Source organism: Zootoca vivipara, chromosome 16 (genome assembly GCF_963506605.1).
Source record: "Zootoca vivipara chromosome 16, rZooViv1.1, whole genome shotgun sequence".
In the NCBI taxonomy this organism is placed as follows: Eukaryota; Metazoa; Chordata; class Lepidosauria; order Squamata; family Lacertidae; genus Zootoca; species Zootoca vivipara.
The window spans coordinates 8,689,149-8,709,719 of NC_083291.1; the positions used below are offsets into that span (position 1 = coordinate 8,689,149).

The 20,571-nt window shown below is 39.5% G+C and overlaps 1 protein-coding gene across 4 annotated transcripts in view; it reads right to left on the minus strand.

The window, feature by feature from the left end:
• Positions 1–20,571, minus strand: part of PTPRD (protein tyrosine phosphatase receptor type D) — a 376,490-nt gene that overhangs the window by 140,618 nt on the left and 215,301 nt on the right. For all 4 annotated transcript variants that reach the window (XM_035140530.2, XM_060268732.1, XM_035140525.2 and 1 more), the window contains exons 5-10: positions 16,530–16,718; positions 12,632–12,742; positions 8,834–9,103; positions 7,290–7,871; positions 4,501–4,634; positions 2,749–2,893 (exon numbers count right to left, since the gene is read on the minus strand). In XM_035140530.2, coding sequence (XP_034996421.2) covers positions 2,749–2,893; positions 4,501–4,634; positions 7,290–7,871; positions 8,834–9,103; positions 12,632–12,742; positions 16,530–16,718 — 1,431 coding nt within the window. The remainder of the gene's footprint in view (positions 1–2,748; positions 2,894–4,500; positions 4,635–7,289; positions 7,872–8,833; positions 9,104–12,631; positions 12,743–16,529; positions 16,719–20,571) is intronic.

A 20,571-nucleotide genomic window follows, 5' to 3' on the forward strand; every position in this document is an offset into this window, starting at 1 on the left:
AAAACCAAGGGCAAATAAAAATCGCAAACTTAAAAACAGAAACTTGAGATAATCTTATGAGCCTTGGCTTATTAAAAGTGAACCAACTGAAAATGAATTAACTAAAAGGTGGAAAGGGATGTAGGGGGAAATACATGAAAATGAGCCTCAATATATTGTTACCTACCTGTGATTAAAATTTCTTCTTGAAATAAAAACATCAAACATGATACTTCTTTGTGTCTACTACCTAAGCTTTTATATTGTACGCTTGCTGGTTGATCTGTTATTTATAAGGTTTTTTTTCTTTAAATATATATATATTTTGGCATGTCTGACAAAATAGCCAGTCTATTATACACTATGTTTTAGATAGATAGATAGATAGATAGATCATATATCATATATCATATATCTAGATCATATATCTATCTATAGCCAGTCATTTATACACTGTCTTATAGATAGATATCTATATCTTATATATATATATATATATATATATATATATATATATATATATATATAATTATATATGAAGTGCCATGAAGAAAAGAATCAGAACTATTTTGAAACTCAAGCGCATCTAATAGACATAAAATAAAACCATCACACACCACTCCACTTCTCCCCCTAGCCCACTCCACTCTTTTTCTTTTCTTTTTTACGACTGCAGTGGCCTGGAACAAGTGTACAGTGGTACCTCTACTTACGAATTTAATGCGTTCCGAATGCACATTCGTAAGTCGAAAAAAATTGTAAGTCGAATCCCATAGGAATGCATTGGGAGAAAAAAATCGTAAGTAGAAGCAACCCTATCTAAAAATTCATAAGTAGAAAAAAATCCTATCTAAACCACATTCAAGATGGCGGACGGAGCTCCATTCGTAAGTAGAAACATTCGTAAGTAGAGGTACCACTGTACTACAATTAAGGTTCAAATCAAAAGTATTTATTTCAAACATCAATTGTAGCCAAAAACACTGTAAAGCATGCAGAATCAATAAGGGGATTATGCTAATCTTAGACAAAGGTTTACCTACCATGGAAAAGTGACAGGGCTGATGATTCTGACTGCAACTTGTACTTACCCCTAGGTCCAGCATCTCTTTTATATTTTAGCTCCTCTTGGAGAAACCTCGGCTAGCAAAGAATTAAAGTCTACCAGCGATTTCATAATACATACAAACTAACACCAACCCACGGCCACACACAATACACAAACAGCTAATATGGAAGTTTGCCTAAGCAAAACCAGTGTGGAGATTTCTAATGAAATCTTACGATTCACTTTACTTAAGCAAAAGTTAAATTCATTTGACATAGAACCAAAACGCATGGCCACAGTAGTTTAGAAGCAAATCTGGTGAAAATCTTAATACATTCATCTCTTTGGGGTACAAATCCTATCAACACAGTAATAATAATAATAGATTTTCCTCCAGTTGTATACACAGAAATCACTTTTTTAAAAAATCCCGTTTTATATTTAAAATATTTGGGGAAATTGGGAACCTTGACCTCTTTCACATGCATTACTTAGAAGTCCCACTGATCTCAATCTGTCTCCTCAAGCCCTTTTTGCATCTCTTTCCCAGGTAGCAACACAGAAAAGATTTTTATTTTCTCGTAATTCCTCCCTCTGAGACTTAAAAAAAAAATACATTTCCTAAACATCTTTTTAAACTTTTAAAACTCAAAGTGAAGGATGAGCGATCCACCTTTGTCTGTCTCAGTTGCTTCTGAGGATTCCAAAAACATATTGGCTGCGTCTATATTTCACTATCGACTGTGGTTACGTTGGCAAGCCTTTACCCTCCCACCTCTGTGTGGCCACAGGGAGATGAGAAACTTTTGTTTCTATTTTTGATTAACTGCTGCTTGCAATTTTGTCCGAAAGCTGTGGTTAATCGTAACGGTTTTTTTCCGATTAAACAAGCTAGCTTGATCACACTTGGGCTTGAGGTTGGCTATCTTCAACAGAGCCTACTTAAGATCAGCCACAGTTTAGGATTTAGGCACAACACAAAACGTCGTTTGAATGTTATTTATTTATTTAAACAGTTTATATACCCCTTAAGTACAGTAGTCTCTAACTGTTTTATAAAGATACAATGCAAAAATAAAAATAAGAAATCAGCTAAAACTATGAAATTAAGCTTCAATTAAAATGACTTGCTGGAATAAAATAGTCTTCAGTAGCTGCTGTAAGTTCAGGAAGGAGGGGGCCTGTTTGACCTCAACTGGAAGGGAGCTCCATAAATTTGGGCTCACAATACTAAATATGAGTTGTCCATCCAAGCCACGGGGGGGGCACTATTGAGACTCCCCATAAAACCCCAGTGATCAAGCAGGGATATAAGGAACTAGGCAATCTTTGATGTATCCTAGACCCAATCTGTAAAAAGCCTTGAATCTGGCTCAATGTTGTATTTTAAAGCAGAAACAAAAGCTTTCAATTTCCTCAGTTATACTAGAGGAATGTCAAGAGGTGGGTGTGCAAACCCAAGACTTGCACAGATTCATAGCTGTATGATAAACAATGTATGAATGCAGCCTTTGTCTCGTGTCAGGGGCTGGGGGTATCATATTACTCTTCTAAGAAAACACTATGCTTATAGTTCTTCAAAGTGTATTGACCTGCATGTTTTTAGTTAAGTTTTCTCTATGTAGCCATAACTGAAACATAATAGGATTTCACTCACTTGCCAACTAGCTTGTCAACAAGTATAAAGAAGAGAAATGAAGTAATCAAGGAAAGACACCTACTTGACTGCATTGTTCTAGCTGATATTTCTGCCGTTGAAGCACCGAGGCCTTGTGGAGAGCGAGCAGACAGGCGGAAGTAATACAAACTATTTGGTTTTAGGCCTTGCAAGTGGTATGTTGTAGCTGGATCAATGGAAATCCGCTGCTAAAGGGGAAGTCGGAAAAGGGGAAATGAATTTAAATCTAGATCTTTGGGTCTTCGCTTCTAAAGAATTTCTAATACTTCATCTCAAAAATTCTATTCAGACGTAAGAACCAGGTCACCTCTGCTACCACGGTGCGGTTACAGCTCCAGGCACAAGTCATTGCATGTGGAATAGCTTCATTACACTAAATCCCAACTTTCCAGAACTGTACCATACTGGTAAGTGGTTGGTGCCAGAATGGGATCCTCTCCATGCAAAGCTGGCTGATCTACATCAGGCAGAGGGAATCTCTGCTTCGCATGCTAAAGTAGTGATTCTCATTTGGCCTGTAGACATGTTTGTTTCTCAGGCACACTCACCCACCCTACACCTGACATCACATGCCATCAGATGTGGGCCGGGTAAAGCAGCAACTCCAAAGGAAGAATCAGGAGCCCTAAAGTGTGCTCCCTATTATTCCTTTGCACACAGGACTTGCATTTTGTGCCCCCACTCAAATTGGCTGCACTCGGAGGCTCCCAAGCGGAGCCGACTCCTACCACCACTGGGGTTGGTATTTGGGGCTGGATTTAAATTCTGTGCCAAATACAAGCCCTCTGGAATCAGCTCCCAATTGGAGCTCAAAAATAGAGCTGATTGGTGCAAAGGAAAATGCATCCTTTGCCTGCACAGCCTGGAAACCAAAGCATGTGGGCCGATGAACATGCAATCTACAAAGAGATGGCCCCACCCATCTGTCTAAGCCAGGCATCCCCAAACTTTGGCCCTCCAGATGTTTTGGACTACAATTCCCATCATCCCTGACCACTGGTCTTGTTAGCTAGGGATCATGGGAGTTGTAGGCCAAAACATCTGGAGGGCCGCAGTTTGGGGATGCCTGGTCTAAGCAATCAGTCCATGGAGGCTAGAGGATGTCAGAAAAAAAAAGAACAAAAACTTTTTTTTTACCAATATCTTACTTCTGTTTCTAAGCCAACACTAAAATATGTATCAGTACAGTTATACTTGTACAGTGGAACCTTGCTTTTCAAGCATCTCGGAAGCCGAACATTTCGGAAGCCGAAAGCTGAAAACTCAGAAGTAATTGCTTCCATTTTCAAATGCGCCTCCAAAGTTGAATGGCTTCCGCTGTGTGTTTTTCTTTTTTCTCAATGGATTTTGCCAACCACCCATTGCTCCTCAGCTTTTGAACGTTTCAGAAGTTGACCGGTCTTCTGGAACGGATTACGTTCAAAAACTGAGGTTCTACTGTATTTGTTACAGAACTCAAGATGGCCACTTATGGAAGGATAGACTCTTGGAATTACAGCAGACAGCTTAGACAAACCATAGTTAAGGTTTTTGAAGGGGCTATAGTTAGACAAACAGAACAGAACATGGCACTGTCTTTACTCCTTACAGTATAAATTTGAACATCTGGAATCAGAGCACATTTAGGGTTGTAGAAAAGATAACTCAGGCTACAATCCCATGTGCATTGAATGGGGCATACATCCGAATAAACAAGCAACTGGGTAACCTTCAACTAACACGAGGCTGACTACCTGTCTATCAACTTTCAAGGGCTTTAAAATGTGTTTCAAAGGCATAAAGCTAGTTCACTTACCTCTTCTCCATGCTCTCCGTCTTTGTAAACAAGATCATAGTTGGAGATTGTGTCAGACCGTGGAGGGGTCCAAGAAAGGAGTATGCTTGTTTCGGATTCAGGTTCAGCTTTGAAGTTCAATGGCTGCCCTGGGACTGATGCAGGAGGACACAATATCAACATTCAGTAGGTACATTTACTGGAGGCAGCAGGGGAAATTAAGAGTTGTTTCCTGCAATTATAGACTCCATGCAGACCACCACTTTCAGGTTTAGGTTTCTATTGAAGACCCGCTAATGGAAACAGCCAAGTTTCATTTCTAGTAGCCTCACCTTCCCAAGAGCATTCCAAACATGCATTCTAACCATGTCACTTTCTGTTTGCTCAGCTGGGAATTAATCACCCAGATAGTCCTGTTCTTTATTGAAGTTAATACTGTTGCTCGAGCGGCCTTTCTTTACACTGTCAACATACTGTTTACCAGACAAAATGTGTCTGCACATTGCTCTGATCCAGCAGAGCCACTCAAGTTGTCACAGTACTCTATATACATGACAAACAGGAATAATATGAACTTCTCTGTGTCTTAGCCATATAAACCATCCCCTGAGCCTCCCTGTTTCCTTACTAAAGGTAAATGCAAGTTTGCGCTTACTGCTTAGACATTGATAGGAGAAAACATGACCTACTATGCTAGGAGGCAGAGGGAAAACCCAGCTCTTCTCCACACATTTGGCAATTAAACGCTGTAAAGCGGGGATAAGAGACCGATGTTCCCACGCTACCAAAATCCTATGGGCTATTTTAATCATAATCTCATAGGAGCAGACCGTCTCTCTTTAAAAGTTTGTGATATGAAAGGAGTGCAGTAAATAGGTAAAAAAGGTAAAGGTGAAGGACCCCTGACAGTTAAGTCCAGTTGCGAACGACTCTGGGGTTGTGGCACTCATCTCGCTTTACAGGCCGAGGGAGCTGACGTTTGTCCGCAGACAGTTTTTCCGGGTCATGTGGCCCGCATGACTAAGCCACTTCTGGTGAAACCAGAGCAGTGCACGGAAATGCCATTTACCTTCCTGCCAGAGCGGTACCTATTTATCTACTTGCACTTTGATGTGCTCTCAAACTGCTAGGTGGGCAGGAGCTGGGACCGAACAACGGGAGCGCACCCCGTTGTGGGGATTCAAAACACCAGCCTTCTGATCGGCAAGCCCTAGGCTCAGTGGTTTAGAACACAGCGCCACCCACGTCCCTAGTAAATAGTAAATAGGTACTTGGTCACAAAAGAAGACTAACGGCCTCAGTCCAGTATACCTGAAGGAGCGTCTCCACCTACATCGTTCTGCCCGGACACTGAGCTCCAGTGCCGAGGGCCTTCTGGCGGTTCCCTCGCTGCAAGAAGCCAGGCAGAGGGCCTTCTCGGTAGTGGCACCCGCCCTGTGGAACGCCCTCCCACGAGATGTCAAAGAGAAAAACAACTACCAGACTTTTAGAGGACATCTGAAGGCAGCCCTGTTTAGGGAAGCTTTTAATGTTTAATAAATTATTGTATTTTAACATTTCTGTTGTAAGCAGCCCAGAGTGGTTGGGGAAACCCAGCCAGATGGGTGAGGTATAAATAATAAATTATTATTATTATTATTATTGAGGAAAGAGGATCCAGTTACCTGCCCCATGAACAAACATAGGGCTTGCTCGTTCCATATTTGCTTCATATACTGATGGGCACTAGAGCAGGCATAGGCAAACTCGGCCCTCCAGGTGTTTTGCTAACAGGACCAGTAGTCAGGGATGATGGGAATTGTAGTCTCAAAACATCTGGAGGGCCAAGTTTGCCTATGCCTGCACTAGAAAATGGCCCTTAAAAAAAGCCCTAATTATATTTCTGTATAGCTTACAATTAAAATATCAGTGTATCAACAGTTACTTTTGCAAGGACTGGTATACAATGTTGGACTCTACTGGTAAAATGGGAGATTCAAATACTGACTCAACCATGAAGGGTACTGAGGTCTTGACAAAGTTATTATCTGTAAGGATTACTGTAAGTATGCAGTATACTGTAGGTATAAACTTGATTCATGTATGTCACATGCAACTACCTGGAGAGTGGTAGGGTAAGAATAACAGACCACTGTCCTGTTTTTTTACTACTTTAATGTGCTGCTTTAAAAAAATGTTTTTAATCTGTTGAGTCTCCCCATGAGAGCTGTGATCAGACTGGATAGGCAGTAAGGACAGGGCATTGTGTGTGTGTGTGTGTGTGTGTGTGTGTGTGCGTGCGTGTGTGTATCCCTGACATGCACAAGTACATAATTTTCATTTTCATTTTAACATGGCAGGGACGTTGTATCCCAAGGAAGTTATATTCAGTGCAGAACTTTCCTTTTTCTTTAGATATTTGTCCTGTGAGGTCATTTATCATTACAAAAGCAGAATATGGAAATGGAGCTCCTGAAGGAACTTGAGAACACATCAACAATATATAACCACGTAATTAACATACAAATGGAAATAGCGAACAAATGAAGTTTCAGAGAGGCTGTTCATAGCATAAGAACTGTTAACGCTATGTACAATCCACAAAAATGTCAAAACTATTCATTACTGGGTAAACTTCACGGTAAAGTCAGAAAACGTAGATCCCCAATCCAACTCACAGCTTAGCCATCTGGATTTAGAATATGCTTTTTAAACACCTTTACTGGATTCATCTATAATATGTACCTTTGACTTTATTGCTTAGAACCGACAGATACCAACCCTCCCACCCCAGCCGTACCGGTGAGAACTTTCTGGAGTTTTCCTCTTACCTCCTGTCTGAGTGATGACTTGAATGTCACTAGAAAGAGGCCCATCGCCAACTGAGGTAAAAGCCAGAACTTTCACAGAGTAAGTTTTCTGCGGTATTAGATTCCCAATGGTGGTTATATGGCTGTCGGCCACATTGTGTTTCAACCAGCTGTTGACATGTTGGGAGGGGTCCATGGTGTAATAAACTCTGTAGCCTTGTATTTGTCCGTTGGGTTCCTCGGGTTCTTCCCACTGCACCAGTATTGTGGTTGAGCTCAACATGCGGGCTTGTACATTGCGTGGTGCGCTAGATGGTGCTTGCTCCGAGGTCCGCGTTGATACCGGTTCACTGGGTGGCCCCCGCCCAATGTTGTTGACAGCAACAACTCTGAACTCATACTCGGAATAAGGACTTAAACCAGCGACACTGTATCGAGTTGTGGCGACTCCATCAATTTCCTTATAGAGCTCCTCAGAGTTTTTAGGTTTATGCTGAATTATGTAGTAAGACACTGGCTCGGGGTTTCCAGAATCCCAAGTCAAAGTAATGCTTGTTGCTGTGCTTTCTGTTACAACAGGAGTTCCTGGAGGTTTAGGTAAGGCTGCAAGAAAATAAAAGACAATTGATTCAATGGGCAGAAAATTAAACCACAGCACCCTGACTAGGTTTAAAATAAAAATAAAAAAATGAATAGCAATACGGTTTGGTGAAGGGCCACATACAATTCAAAACAGAACACTGCTTTATTCAAGTGCAGTGGTACCTCTACTTATGAATAACTCTACTTTCTACATTCTGCATCTTGGATGCAGTTTAGATAGGATTTTTTCTACTTACGCATTTTTAGATAGGGTTGCTTCGACTTGCGAATTTTTTCTCCCAATGCATTCCTATGGGATTTGACTTACAATTTTTTTTCTACTTACGAATGTGCGTTCGGAACGCATTAAATTCGTAAGTAGAGGTACCACTGTATTGCCGAAAACAAAAACAAAATATTATGGAAAAAGCATTTTGTTGCGACAATAATTTGACTAAACAAGCCTCTGATCTGCTTGCCATTTTAGAGTCAATGCTAATTGAAACAACCCCTGTGTTGCAGACTTGAGTCTAAATACAAAAAAAAGAGGCAACACGTCGACCAATTCCAACTGGCGAAATATATATTTATTTTTATATATTTGTAACCCCTGCAGCAGGGGTTACATATGTGTATGACCCCTGTTCCACAGATTGTATACAAACACTAAATTTAAAAAACTGAAGAAGACCAAACCGAAACAGTATGATTACCTTGGATCACTGTCATCGCATGTCGTTATAGTTTATAAAGATAAAAATAGATATATATTTCGCCCGTTGGAATTGGTCGACGCGTTGCCTCTTTTTTTTTGTATTTAGACTCAAGTCTGCAACACAGGGGTTGTTTCAATTAGCATTGACTCTAAAATGGCAAGCAGATCAGAGGCTTTGGGACTTTTCCTTCATATGCAGAAAATTTGGGTTGCCATGGTAAAGATTTATCTCTTTATTTATTTTTGAAGTAGATTGTATGCCCCTTACCTTTGACAGTTATCTGTGCTATTGCTTCTATAACACCAAGAGTAGACATGGCAACACAAGTGTAATTTGCAGATTGTCTGATGTCATTAAGCTCCAGGACATTCCTTCCTATTGGCATGTCATCTTCCGGGGTAAGATCTTCTGCTCCCAGCATCCATTTCACATATGGCATTGGAGACCCCACAGCAACACAGGTGATGTTAACACTCCCTCCGGGCATAATTTCATGGTTGGTGGGTGGGATCGAGAACCTCGGTGGGACCCGGCGAACTGGAATAAAACACACATGAAGCTAATAACCCATACAAAAATGGGGAACATAGATCGTGCACAAAATATTACATGCATTTATAGATACAGTTTCAACTATTAATTGCTACAGTACTTATATATGCCGAAAATAAATTATAGACCAGACAGGTATATTGTCTGTACATATTTGTTTACATTTATTCATCAATATCTTTAACCACATTCATACAAAGATTCCCCCCCCCCCCCCGACCTAGTAGGGCCTCACAATTAACTAACTATATACTAACAATACACCAAACACCATGCAAAAGATACACACACATACATACATACACACACATATATATGCATGTATATTCTGTCTGCATATGTATACATATATATGCACAGAAGAAAACCGGAGAGTCGACAGCATGCTTGAGTTGAGTATCAAAACCAACTTCAAAGCTGCACACTTCCAGCTGATGTGACGAAATGTGCTGCAACACATTGTCACATCACAGCCCTGGAACACATCACCTACGGTACACGGAAAATGCAATTCTGATTTGCTGTCAGACTCAAAAAGTGGATGCAGCCTCAAGACCTCACACTAACACTGAAACAGACATGGGAGATATATATATATATATATTTATATATAGTCACAGGAGAAGAAACAAAGCAAAGCCAGTATGAGAACTGGTTTTTGGTCATGCAGGCAAGCAAATGACAAGAGTCTATAGGGAATCATGCTTAGGGAGGGAATGATAGGAGAGAGAAAAAATGTATAGGGAAAGAAAAACAATTAAAAGGAAAGGGGAAGGAAACATACTGGGATAGAGAATATAGATTTTTTTAAAAAAAAATGTGAAGGCAAGATAGTTTAAAAGAAACAGGGATATTAAGAGGGTAGGACAGGGAATAGTAGGATATTTGTTTAAGCCTGGGATTATTATGAAGCAAGTATACAGTGGCAGGGAAGGAGCAGAACATTAAAACATTCCGGGTTCCATGGCGTCCACACAGAGGGGGAAGCAAAATAAGCTGCTAGGATTAATAATACTACTAAAAGCAGCTCTACGTGTACAAAACGAGGGACAGTGATATCTAAACTATTTAGCAGCAGGGCATTGCATTAACAGAGCAGTTAATATTTAAGAAAACACAACACTGAGAAAATTACCAGGCAATAACAGATCAGTGTTCCTGCTTCAAATATTCTGTGTGTGTGTATGTGTGTGTGTGTGTGCATGTCAAGAGGCAACAGAGGCTTGCGTTTCCATTGCACAAAATACGCCGTGCTTTACGTGGGCCTTCAAAACAAGGATGTCTTTGAGTCAGCGAAATAAACAAACCGATACGTAAATAAATGGCTACGGTCCTGGCCAGAGAACGTTAGTCATGATTCATGTCCCATTGAAATCAATGGGAGGTAGGTTAGTGGTAATTAAATTCCTCCGCTGAAGTTAATGGCGGGGGTGGGTGGGGAATGGCTTAGCGTTATACGCCGACAAGTGTGATTTAAGCGCAGTGAACTTTCGTTGGATTAAGGGACAACGAATACAAAGCGATCATTTCATTACCCTTTGCGCTGAATTGAGATAAATTTCTAGAGTTTCGATAGGGGCTTAAAGTGATGGCCTCGTGAGTGAATGGGATTGGCATAGGGAGGACAAAGAGTGAAACATGCCTTCAGCAGCCAATCAACCGAGGTCACACAAAGCAAGTGAGGGGCAATGCAGAATTTGTAGTACTGAAAGAAAACGAAAAACGGGGGGAGGGAACTTAGGAGAAATATTAGTCTTCATGCTTGGGCTGCTTGCTTATAGGAGCGTCTGCTGGAATTCATTCCTGTATCAGCAGGCATTAACAACAGAAACCAAAGGGAAATAAAATTGAAGAAGGAAAAGAAGATAAAAAAGAAGAAGAAGAAGCAGGAACACTGACCAGATTGACAACTCCTTGAAGTACTAAGCGTGTTACTGGCTTGTCATGCACCCAGACTCTCTCCCTCTGTCTACATGCACAACGATACCAGCACACATTAGAAGCCATGACCGGGGCATTCTCTGCTTAAACATAACACCAACTTAAAAATAAAAAGGCCACAATGCAGCTACATTCATTTCATTTGTATTCTTTGTTATTGGTTTAATTAATAGTTTTGTAAGGTGGGTAAAAAAGTAAAAAACACACCAACCTTCTCGCAGCTCTGAGGGATGTAGGGGGTTTGATGCAGAACACAATGAAATGAGGAAAGGAGAAAAACAAGGGAAACACAGAGAGAGTAAAAAGGCCATATCAAGGCTTTCAACGGCTACTTGAACAACTTTTACTTGTTCTAATCAAACCTTCCTACCTCAGCTCTGACCGTAAGCAATTTCTCGCAGCTATCGTGTTATTAGAAACTAGCATCATTTGAGTGGGTAAAGGGTATCCCTTCAGGTCATAACGGCACACATGCCTCATGCAAGAAACACTACTTCGAAAGGAAAAGGACCAGATAGCTTCCTAAGGAGGCCAAAATAACCTCCGAACCCTTTCTAGTCAGAAAGCTAAATCATAAAAGTTTTGTACAGCGTTCCCCACACCAAAGTAATGAGCTCACAGCTGTATGAACCAAAATCTTCCTCCATCTTTGCCCCCTCCCCTTCTCCTTCCAAACCACCCTTTCTCTTTGCAGGGAGACGGGATTTTTTTGTGTAAATTATACAGAAAGGGGTGCTCTCATTTCAGAGCCAGACCCTGAAAACTGCACCAGAAAGGAAGCACTTTAAATATATAAAACTAGAGAATGCTTCCATTGGTTTTAAAAGCATTCATGCCTGTTACCCTTACACAAATATACTTTTTTAAAATGAATTTATCCTCCCAATTCATATCTATGAAAGAAGACAAATCTGTCTGCACCCCTCCCCCTTTTTTAAAAAAATACAAAGAACAGCCAGTTCATTACAGCAGTGCCAGGGATTACATATTACTGATAAAACTTCAATTTAGGAAAAAAAGTATGTATGTATTATATTTATCGCTCTAAGAAACTATGCTTAAAGAAACAGAGAAGGAAGGCCACACCACTGTCCTCTTCGGCAAGAATTTCCAAGCTAAGAACTTTTCCTTTTCAGCTCAGAAGCAGAGGTCATGTGGGTACAACACACCTCAGCACCCTGAGTTTCAATTAGAGCTAAATTAGTTGCACAGCAAGCAATCACATTAGGAATTATAAACCAAAGAAAGGAGAAGAGGAAAACCCAAAAACAAATGCAACGCTCAGGTCAATAGTCAATGCAGGAAAAAGTAGAAGTCAAGATGTAAAAATGTAAGCATACTTACAAACCTTAAGTCCACAGAGGTGGATTGGACTCAAAGGTGCCTTTATTCATATTCCTCCCCTCGTCAAATTCATACTCTAAGCCTTTTTTCCAATGTTTATTTGACTCCCCCCCCCATCCTTTGCCCAGATACTTTGCTTATTACTGTAGTTATGGCATAGACCCCAAGAGTAACTTAACGCCCCTTGTGCCTGAATGAATTGTAGATGCCAGGGTTTGTCATTCCTACCTCTGACATATAGATTAGCAGGGGCAGAATACCGTGTCCCCGCACTGTTGGTTGCAACACACTCATATTTGCCTTGGTCAGATTCTTCGCTCAGTTCGATTTGGAGGGCACCTGTAAGGATATAAAATACATTGCCAAAGAGACTGTCAATGAAGGGTTTTTTTCAGCTCCCAACGACACACCGCTTAATAATAATGAAAAGCCCTGTATGCGGAGGTCCACTCAACGTCGCTTCATTTTCTCGCTACAGTGGCACAGGCAAAAATAAATAAATTATGATGTGATGAAAAAAACAAAGAGATTATTTTTTTCACACCATCAATGCTAGCACAGGAAAACAATCTGCATTTGGCAAACATATTTTCTAGCACAATACACTGTTTTCTCCTAGACTATTAAAATGAAGATGGGTGAGACTGCTTCAAGGAAATATGGCTTTAAAATAAAACATTAGGTCATAGGGTTGTCACTGTTTAGCTGATTAGATTATTTATTTATTTATTTAGCGCAGCAAAAGCAATACAAAAGGTGGCACTCGGCAAAAAGAAGAAAAAAGAAGAAGAAAAAAAGTGAGAAGATGGGTTTCAAGAAAGTCTTCCGCTGAAGAAGGCCAAAAATGTGCAGCGAGTACAAAAAAGGGGCTGCTTAAAGTGAAAAAAGAAACAAATTAGTCATTTATAGTAATCAAAATATTCCTTTAAAGAAACAAAACTCCCTTAAAGACATGCAGATTGGTAAGAAAAAGAAAGACATTTCGCCACAACTTACAATCTTTTTAGTGCATTTGCTGAAAAACAAGAGCAGTTGAATTAGGAGGCAAAAAAAATGTTAAAAAGCAGGGGCCAAGCCAACAAGGAAGAAGCAACCAATCACTGCTGAGGACCATCGGGATGTCAACCCTAAGACACCCATCAAAATCCACGGCTGGGATTAGCAGTGTGGTGTCACAAAACCCAAGAAAAAAACAAAACAAGAATTACAAAAGACATGAGCAGTTGTTGTTGTTTTATATAAAATGATTAAAAACCAGTAATACCACATATCACCAAGAATACTGAGCCATCAACCTTTCCATTTCCAAAGCCTGAAGATCAGAAGGATACAAAAATCCAGAGATGGGTAAATCCAAGAAAAATATATATATATAGTTGCTGTAATTTATTAGGGAGAAGAATGTGGTGGTTTTTTTCTTGTTGTTTTACTTTACTTTATAAAGTTAAAAGAAAAATATATAATTGAACAAAAAGGGAATAAAAAAATAAACCCCCTTGAAAGACAAAGTTAAAAAGTAGATATTCCATGTTGTCGTCTGCATGTCTGCAACTGTTCTCCAGACCATCTTGGCTTGGTCCAAAACAAGAACAGCTAAGGAAGAAAAAAAATGATCTTTTTTTTTTTGCTCCAGTTGGACCAAAAAAAAAGAAAGAAAAAAAGGGAAAAAAGAGAAAAGAAAAAAGGTAGAAAAAGAAGAAGAAAAAAAGGAAGAGAGGGACAAATGGTACGCTGTGACTGGGTTGTGTGGCCTGAAGACCTGGATATGCTTTCTTTGAAGCATATCACAAAGTAACAAATCTTTTTTGAAAGAAAGAAAGAAAAGAATGAATGAATGAATGAATAAACACAACTTTTTTTCTCTTTTTTTAATGAAAAGTGAAAAGGATGGTGGGTAAAAAAAACAAACCACAAGATGGAAGTCACTGATCATAACTCAATAGGAAGAAATAAAGATGAAGGACATTTCTGTAATGCATTTGTTTTGTTTTAAAAATGGCTATAATGGGAGGTATGAAAGGACAGAAAGAATAAGATCATTCTGTGAACGTTAGTTCAGCACTCTTACCTCTTATTGGTGTACCACCTGGGTGGATAATATGAATGCAAATAAGATTAGAAAGAAGAAGCATTAGTACGAGAAGAAGGAGGCTAGGGCTTTGGAAGAAGAATCAAATTAGAGTTACAGAATTAAATAAGGTCTTAAAAGAAACTTGAACTTCTATACTGTAAAAACAGGAATATATACTTTGAGGTACAATTATTAGATTATAAAAAAAACAAAAACAAAATACAAGTGTACCAAAATGGGCAAAGGCCATTATTTTCAGGGGGGAAGGGGCAAGGCAGATCATTCTTACAAGAGCTTAGGTGTTTGGTTATATAGGGTTAAAAATATATATTGCACAGGCCTGAAATCCTAAAAGAAAACCTTTACAACACTATATTTAATACATAGTTTAGGAAGAGATAACTATTAAAGTGAGAAATATATATATATAGTGTATGAAGATATATATATATATATATATAATAGAGAGAAAGAGAGAGAGAGAGAGGCTATCTGGAAATAAATACTGATTATGTTGGACTCACTTGTCATTTACTGCACTACATCTAGGTGATAGATGTGTATTGTTCCTTCTAACTTGAGAGTTACTAGGACTGATACGACAACATTTCTGTGAAGGGTTGTGTGTGTGTGCCGCTACAAAGGTCCGGTGGCTACACTGTCTGTTAGTAAAATGCATGCCATGCCTTTTAAGAGTAATCATCATCATTATAATAATAATACCATAATCATAGTATTCTGCATATGAAAATTAGTGGGGGGGTGAAGTGCGCTTCAGAACTAAGCACTTACCAATAGATTCTGGAGATTAAAATACGGAGAGAAGAAAGACAGCATAAAAATATTATTATATTCCTTATAATTTGGTACAAAAGTTTTCAAGTTAAAGCTTTATATACTAAATCATCTACGTCACAACTGAAAATTTACTTCTAGTTTTACAATAACAGAAGCTTAATCTACACAGTTCTGCTGACAACAAGCATTAGAAGTTGGTTAACAAGACGGCTTAACATCACAGGACAGGTCAAAAAAGCTGAAAGTTCTGGGAAGAGATATGGCTAGACAACTTGATTCTGCAGGAAGATCACTATCATAGCTGAAGCAGACTGCTAATTATATATCCCACCCTTTTGTAGTATATTAATATGGGAATAAGCTTTTTAAATTTAGTAGTAAATAATTTAGAGTTATCTTATTATGAAGCTGCAAAGACCATAATATGGAGTTGAAAGGAGTCGTTGGAGAAAGAGCAGTGAAAAGCCGGGCTCTACTTCAAATTCAGGCTTCTGTAGATCTGGACACGCTAATATTGACGAAGCTTTGGGTTTATGCACACTACTGTGGCTAAATGCACCAGAAAAATAAATCTCAGCCAGTAAAAATCTCTCCCTTCACAGGCTAACCCAGTGACTTGAGATTATTATTCTTGGTTGGCCTGCTTGCTTTGGGGTCAAGGAGGATGTTAAGATAGTGCACATGAGAAAAGTAGAGTGAACCATGTACTAGTGAGAGAAAAGATAGATGTGTCCAAACTGTCTAATCTTTGGTGGATTCAAAAGGTTGAAAAGAACTCACAAAAACACAATTGTTATAGAATATTTTAATTGTCAAATAAAGAAAAATTGATTGGGTTTGATGGATATAACCATTGGCACTCCTCGCATATTCTGAAGTCCAATGTTGAAGTAACTTAATAATAATAATAATAATAATAATAATAATAATAATAATAATAATATAGATAGGGATAGAGAGAATGGATCTGTCAAATACTGCCAAAACGCAGCAAATAAACTGAAAATATCAAAACTACAGTCACAGCAGTGAGCGTTGTGGAGTAAACAGAAGCTGCAAGACACACAAACAAATAGACTCTGGAAACAGGCTACGACAATAACACAGACATGGACAACACGCTCGACAACATAAAAAAGAAGAGGAGAAGAAGAAGAAATCATAACCTATAAAATAAAATAAAAATAATTAAAAAGGAACGTAAAATAAGAGAGAGTATAATTTTGGGCATTAGTGCAAACAGTAACAAGACCTTACCTGATCGTAATTGTTTGATACGCCCATTGTTGTTGCTAGTGTCCACGGGTAAAAAATCTTTGAACCAAGTTATTTCAGGATCAGGATTGCCACTGGCTGCACATAACATGGTGGCCGTTCTAGTGCGTTCAACCACCTTTAGTTGTGGGCCCATATCAATGGTGGGGAAACCACGAGGAATTTGATCCTCTGAAAAAGAGATTAAAAATCAAGTTTATAAAACATTTCCTATCACAGCTATATTTGCACATCCTCTAAATGTGTGTTCCAAGCATACTGGGTTTCATCCATTGTTGTCATACAGCTGAGAGAGTTAAGGCTTCTATCAGTGGAAAGGAGTTGGAAAGTTTTTCGGAGTTAGTTCCCCCCCCCCAATTCCTCCTCCTCCTCCTCCTCCTCCTCCTCCTCCTCCTCCTCCTCCTCCTCCTCCTCCTCCTCCTCCTCCTCCTCCTCCTGCACTCTAATCCTCTAAATCTGGAGCCTTTCTAGAACAGATGGGGCAAAGGTGGGTATCACCAAAAGATACCCTGACGAAAACAACCTATCTACAGTGGTACCTTGGTTGTCGGAGCTTGGCTCCCGAACAAATCAGCTCCTGAACACCGCAAACCCAGAAGTGAGTGTTTCGGTTCGCGAACGTTTTCCGGACGCCGAACATCCAATGCGGCTTCTGATTTAGTGCAGGAAGCTCCTGCAGGCAATTGGAAGCTGCCCCTTGGTTTGCGAACTGTTCCGGGCATCGAACGGACTCCCGGAACGGATTAGGTTTGACAACCAAGGTACTACTGTATCGAGCAACACTGTTTAATACAACCAATTTTGTCTACGGTTAGAGAAAACTATTTGATCCTGGCGTGTTATCACCAAGTACAGTATACCATATTTTTCCATGTACAGTGGAACCTCGGTTTATGAACACCTCGGTTTATGAATTTTCGGTTTATGAACGCCGCGGACCCATCTGGAACGGATTAATTCACTTTCCATTACTTTTAATGGGAAAGTTCGCTTCAGTTTATGAACGCTTCAGTTTATGAACAGACTTCCGGAACCAATTACACCCATGTTTCAGTTTATGAACGCTTCAGTTTAAGTACTTCGCGGACCCGTCTGGAACGGATTAATCCACTTTCCATTACTTTCAATGGAAAAGTTCGCTTCAGTTTATGAACGGTTACTCTGTGGACCATCTGCAACAGATTAATCCACTTTCCATTACTTTCAATGGGAAAGTTCGCTTCAGTTTATGAACGCTTCAGTTTATGAACAGACTTCCGGAACCAATTGTGTTCATAAACCGAGGTACCACTGTATAAGACTAGGGGGTTTTTTACACCAAAAATTAGGTTTAAAATTGGGGCTCGTCTTATACACAGGTAGTGCTGGGGGTGTTTTCTTAATCTGGGGTCCCCAAAATAGGGGGCATCTTATACACAGAAAAATACGGTAGTTTAAACAAACCATATCTTCCCAAGCTGGGATCTTTTCGAAGAGTCAGGATTGGTGACTCAGATGCACAAGTTCAAGTCTCACTCAGGTGTATGGAAGCCATTCTCAGGTGGCTATTTGGATCCACATTTCTTTCTGAATTAACAGGTATGATCAGAATAAGCATAGATCCATAACAAAAATGTCCATACATGTATGGTGTGTTTCTTTTTTACTGCTTATAAAGGCTTCAGTTATAATTTTTTATTTTTTTTATTTTTTTAAAAAAGCAGTACAGCTACCTCTAATTTTACTTCAAGATGACCCTCAAAGAGAAAAAAAAAGACCAATAACTGTCGTATAATGCATCCTTTGTTATTAAACATCTTGCTTGGCTGGTATTGACATGGAATTCTTTAAGGAATAAAAATAATTGACTACAAATTGTCCAATGTCAAACACATCACTTGCTTTGCCACGAAATGGTGTGATCTTTTCACAAAGTTGCAGCAAAGCTTTCGGAGGCATCTGAAAAACTTGGAGGGATATCCTTGGATACTTGTCAAATCTCTGCCTTCCCTGGTGACTTCTTTCTTTCCAAGGCTATTTAATCACTGACAATGTGAATGCACATAAATATCGCTACCAGAGAGTGGTAGTCACTAATCTTCTGCAAGTGTGAATGTCTTTTTATCTCTGCCAATAAGCAGGAAGTGTTAACGGCTGACAATGTTAGGCCATTTGCTATAGGCTCTTACCAAAGAAACCTACATTAGATAACAAATTATAAGATGTGAAGCCTTTACCTTGGGAATTGCAGATAAGGTTTGACTTGTGCCATGCTGAAGTACTACTCTAATACATTTGCATGACCTTTCCATTTCCTTCTTGGCTCACAAAGAACACACTAGAGGCCCCTTTCTCATATAAACAAGCACACAACAAAGATAATCTATCTTGCATACTAATAGGGTGGAGTAAGCAAAGAGCTTCCCTCTCTTATTTTTAATAAGGGTAATTAAATTCTATCCGTCCCTCTTATGCACAGAACCTCTCCGAATACATGCTCGTCATTAAATTTTCATGAGAAACATCACAATGTAACAGATTCAAATAGTCAGAGCTGTTATACTTTGACAGTTGTGGCTTATTTCCAATCAGGCTGTCAGGTATTTGGCAATAAAACCCAGTATTCAACATAAAACGGACTGGGGGAAATAATGGAATTTGTAATTGGAATGCTTATCTCAGTGGGTGTAGTTTATAAGACGTTAATTGCTTTCTGCTCTACTTTAAATTTATTAGTTATTTCTACAAAACCTGTCTTTCCAGTTTGATGGCACCATGTTTGACAGATCATCAAAGAAGATGAGCAATCACATCAATCAGCAATGATACTGCAGCCACATTCACTTTTTTGGGGGGTGGGGTGAAGGGAACAGCTAGTAATCAATACATTTTTAACTTTAAAAATCAACATGAAGTGAAGAGGGGGGGGGCATTTTGTCTTCTTCACTAGTTTGTACATTACTGTCATCATTAGGATTTTAACTACAACGTCCACCACTTTTCATTTTAATGTTGTCATGCTGAATTAGCTAGTAATTCATCAACAATTTAAATCAGACCTGACCTTCCTAGAGCCATATGACAGTGTCATTTTTACAGGCCATTAAAGGGCAGATTTCTGTGCTCAGGGAGCAATATGAGTAATGTACGTATTTGTTTATGGTGGCAGCTACAAGAAATTTGGAAACATGACATATTCTTAGCATTTGCAAGGTGTCTTGGTAGTAAATATGTTCTGCTACTAAATTTCTTATTCAGTTCCAGGGATGTGTTCCTTGCAGTCTATCAACCTGAAGAGTTCCGAGGATGAATTTCGAACCAGATTAAGAATCTTTAAGGGAAAATACAACAACACTGTCTTGCATGGGGTCCACTGTGTTTATATTATGTTTTCAGAAGGTATGTGCCACAATTTTATAACAGACTTATCACTTATCCAAACACAAGAAATTAGTACCCAGACCTCACTATACACATCACAGATTCAGATAAACAAACAACTGGACCTGTGTGTAGTACTGTAAACAGATAAGAAGCCTTAAACAAATCTCACTTTTTTGTTTTTTGCTGCTCTACTGCAACCGTTTCACCAGAAACCATGGTGGGAGGGAGGGAGGGGAAGAGATCAGACACTTAAGAGAGCATTTTTTCCTTCCTTGTTTGCCTTTTGCAAGATTTCAGAGGGTTCCCCAGGTTGCCTCATCAGTTTGGGGTCAACATTCCATGGTTGGGAATGCATAAGAAATTTTCCCATAGGAAACCAATCATCAACTCTTTAAGCCATGGGTAGGCAAACTAAGGCCCGGGGGCCGGATCCGGCCCAATGCGCCTTCTAAATCCGCCCCATGGATGATCTGAGAATCAGCGTGTTTTTACATGAGTAGAATGTGTGCTTATATTTAAAATGCATCGCTGGGTTATTTGTGGGGCATAGGAATTCGTTCTTTCTTTCTTTTTCAAAATATAGTCTGCCCCCCCCCACAAGGTCTGAGGGACAGTGGACCGGCCCCCTGCTGAAAAAGTTTGCTGACCCCTGCTTAAGCGA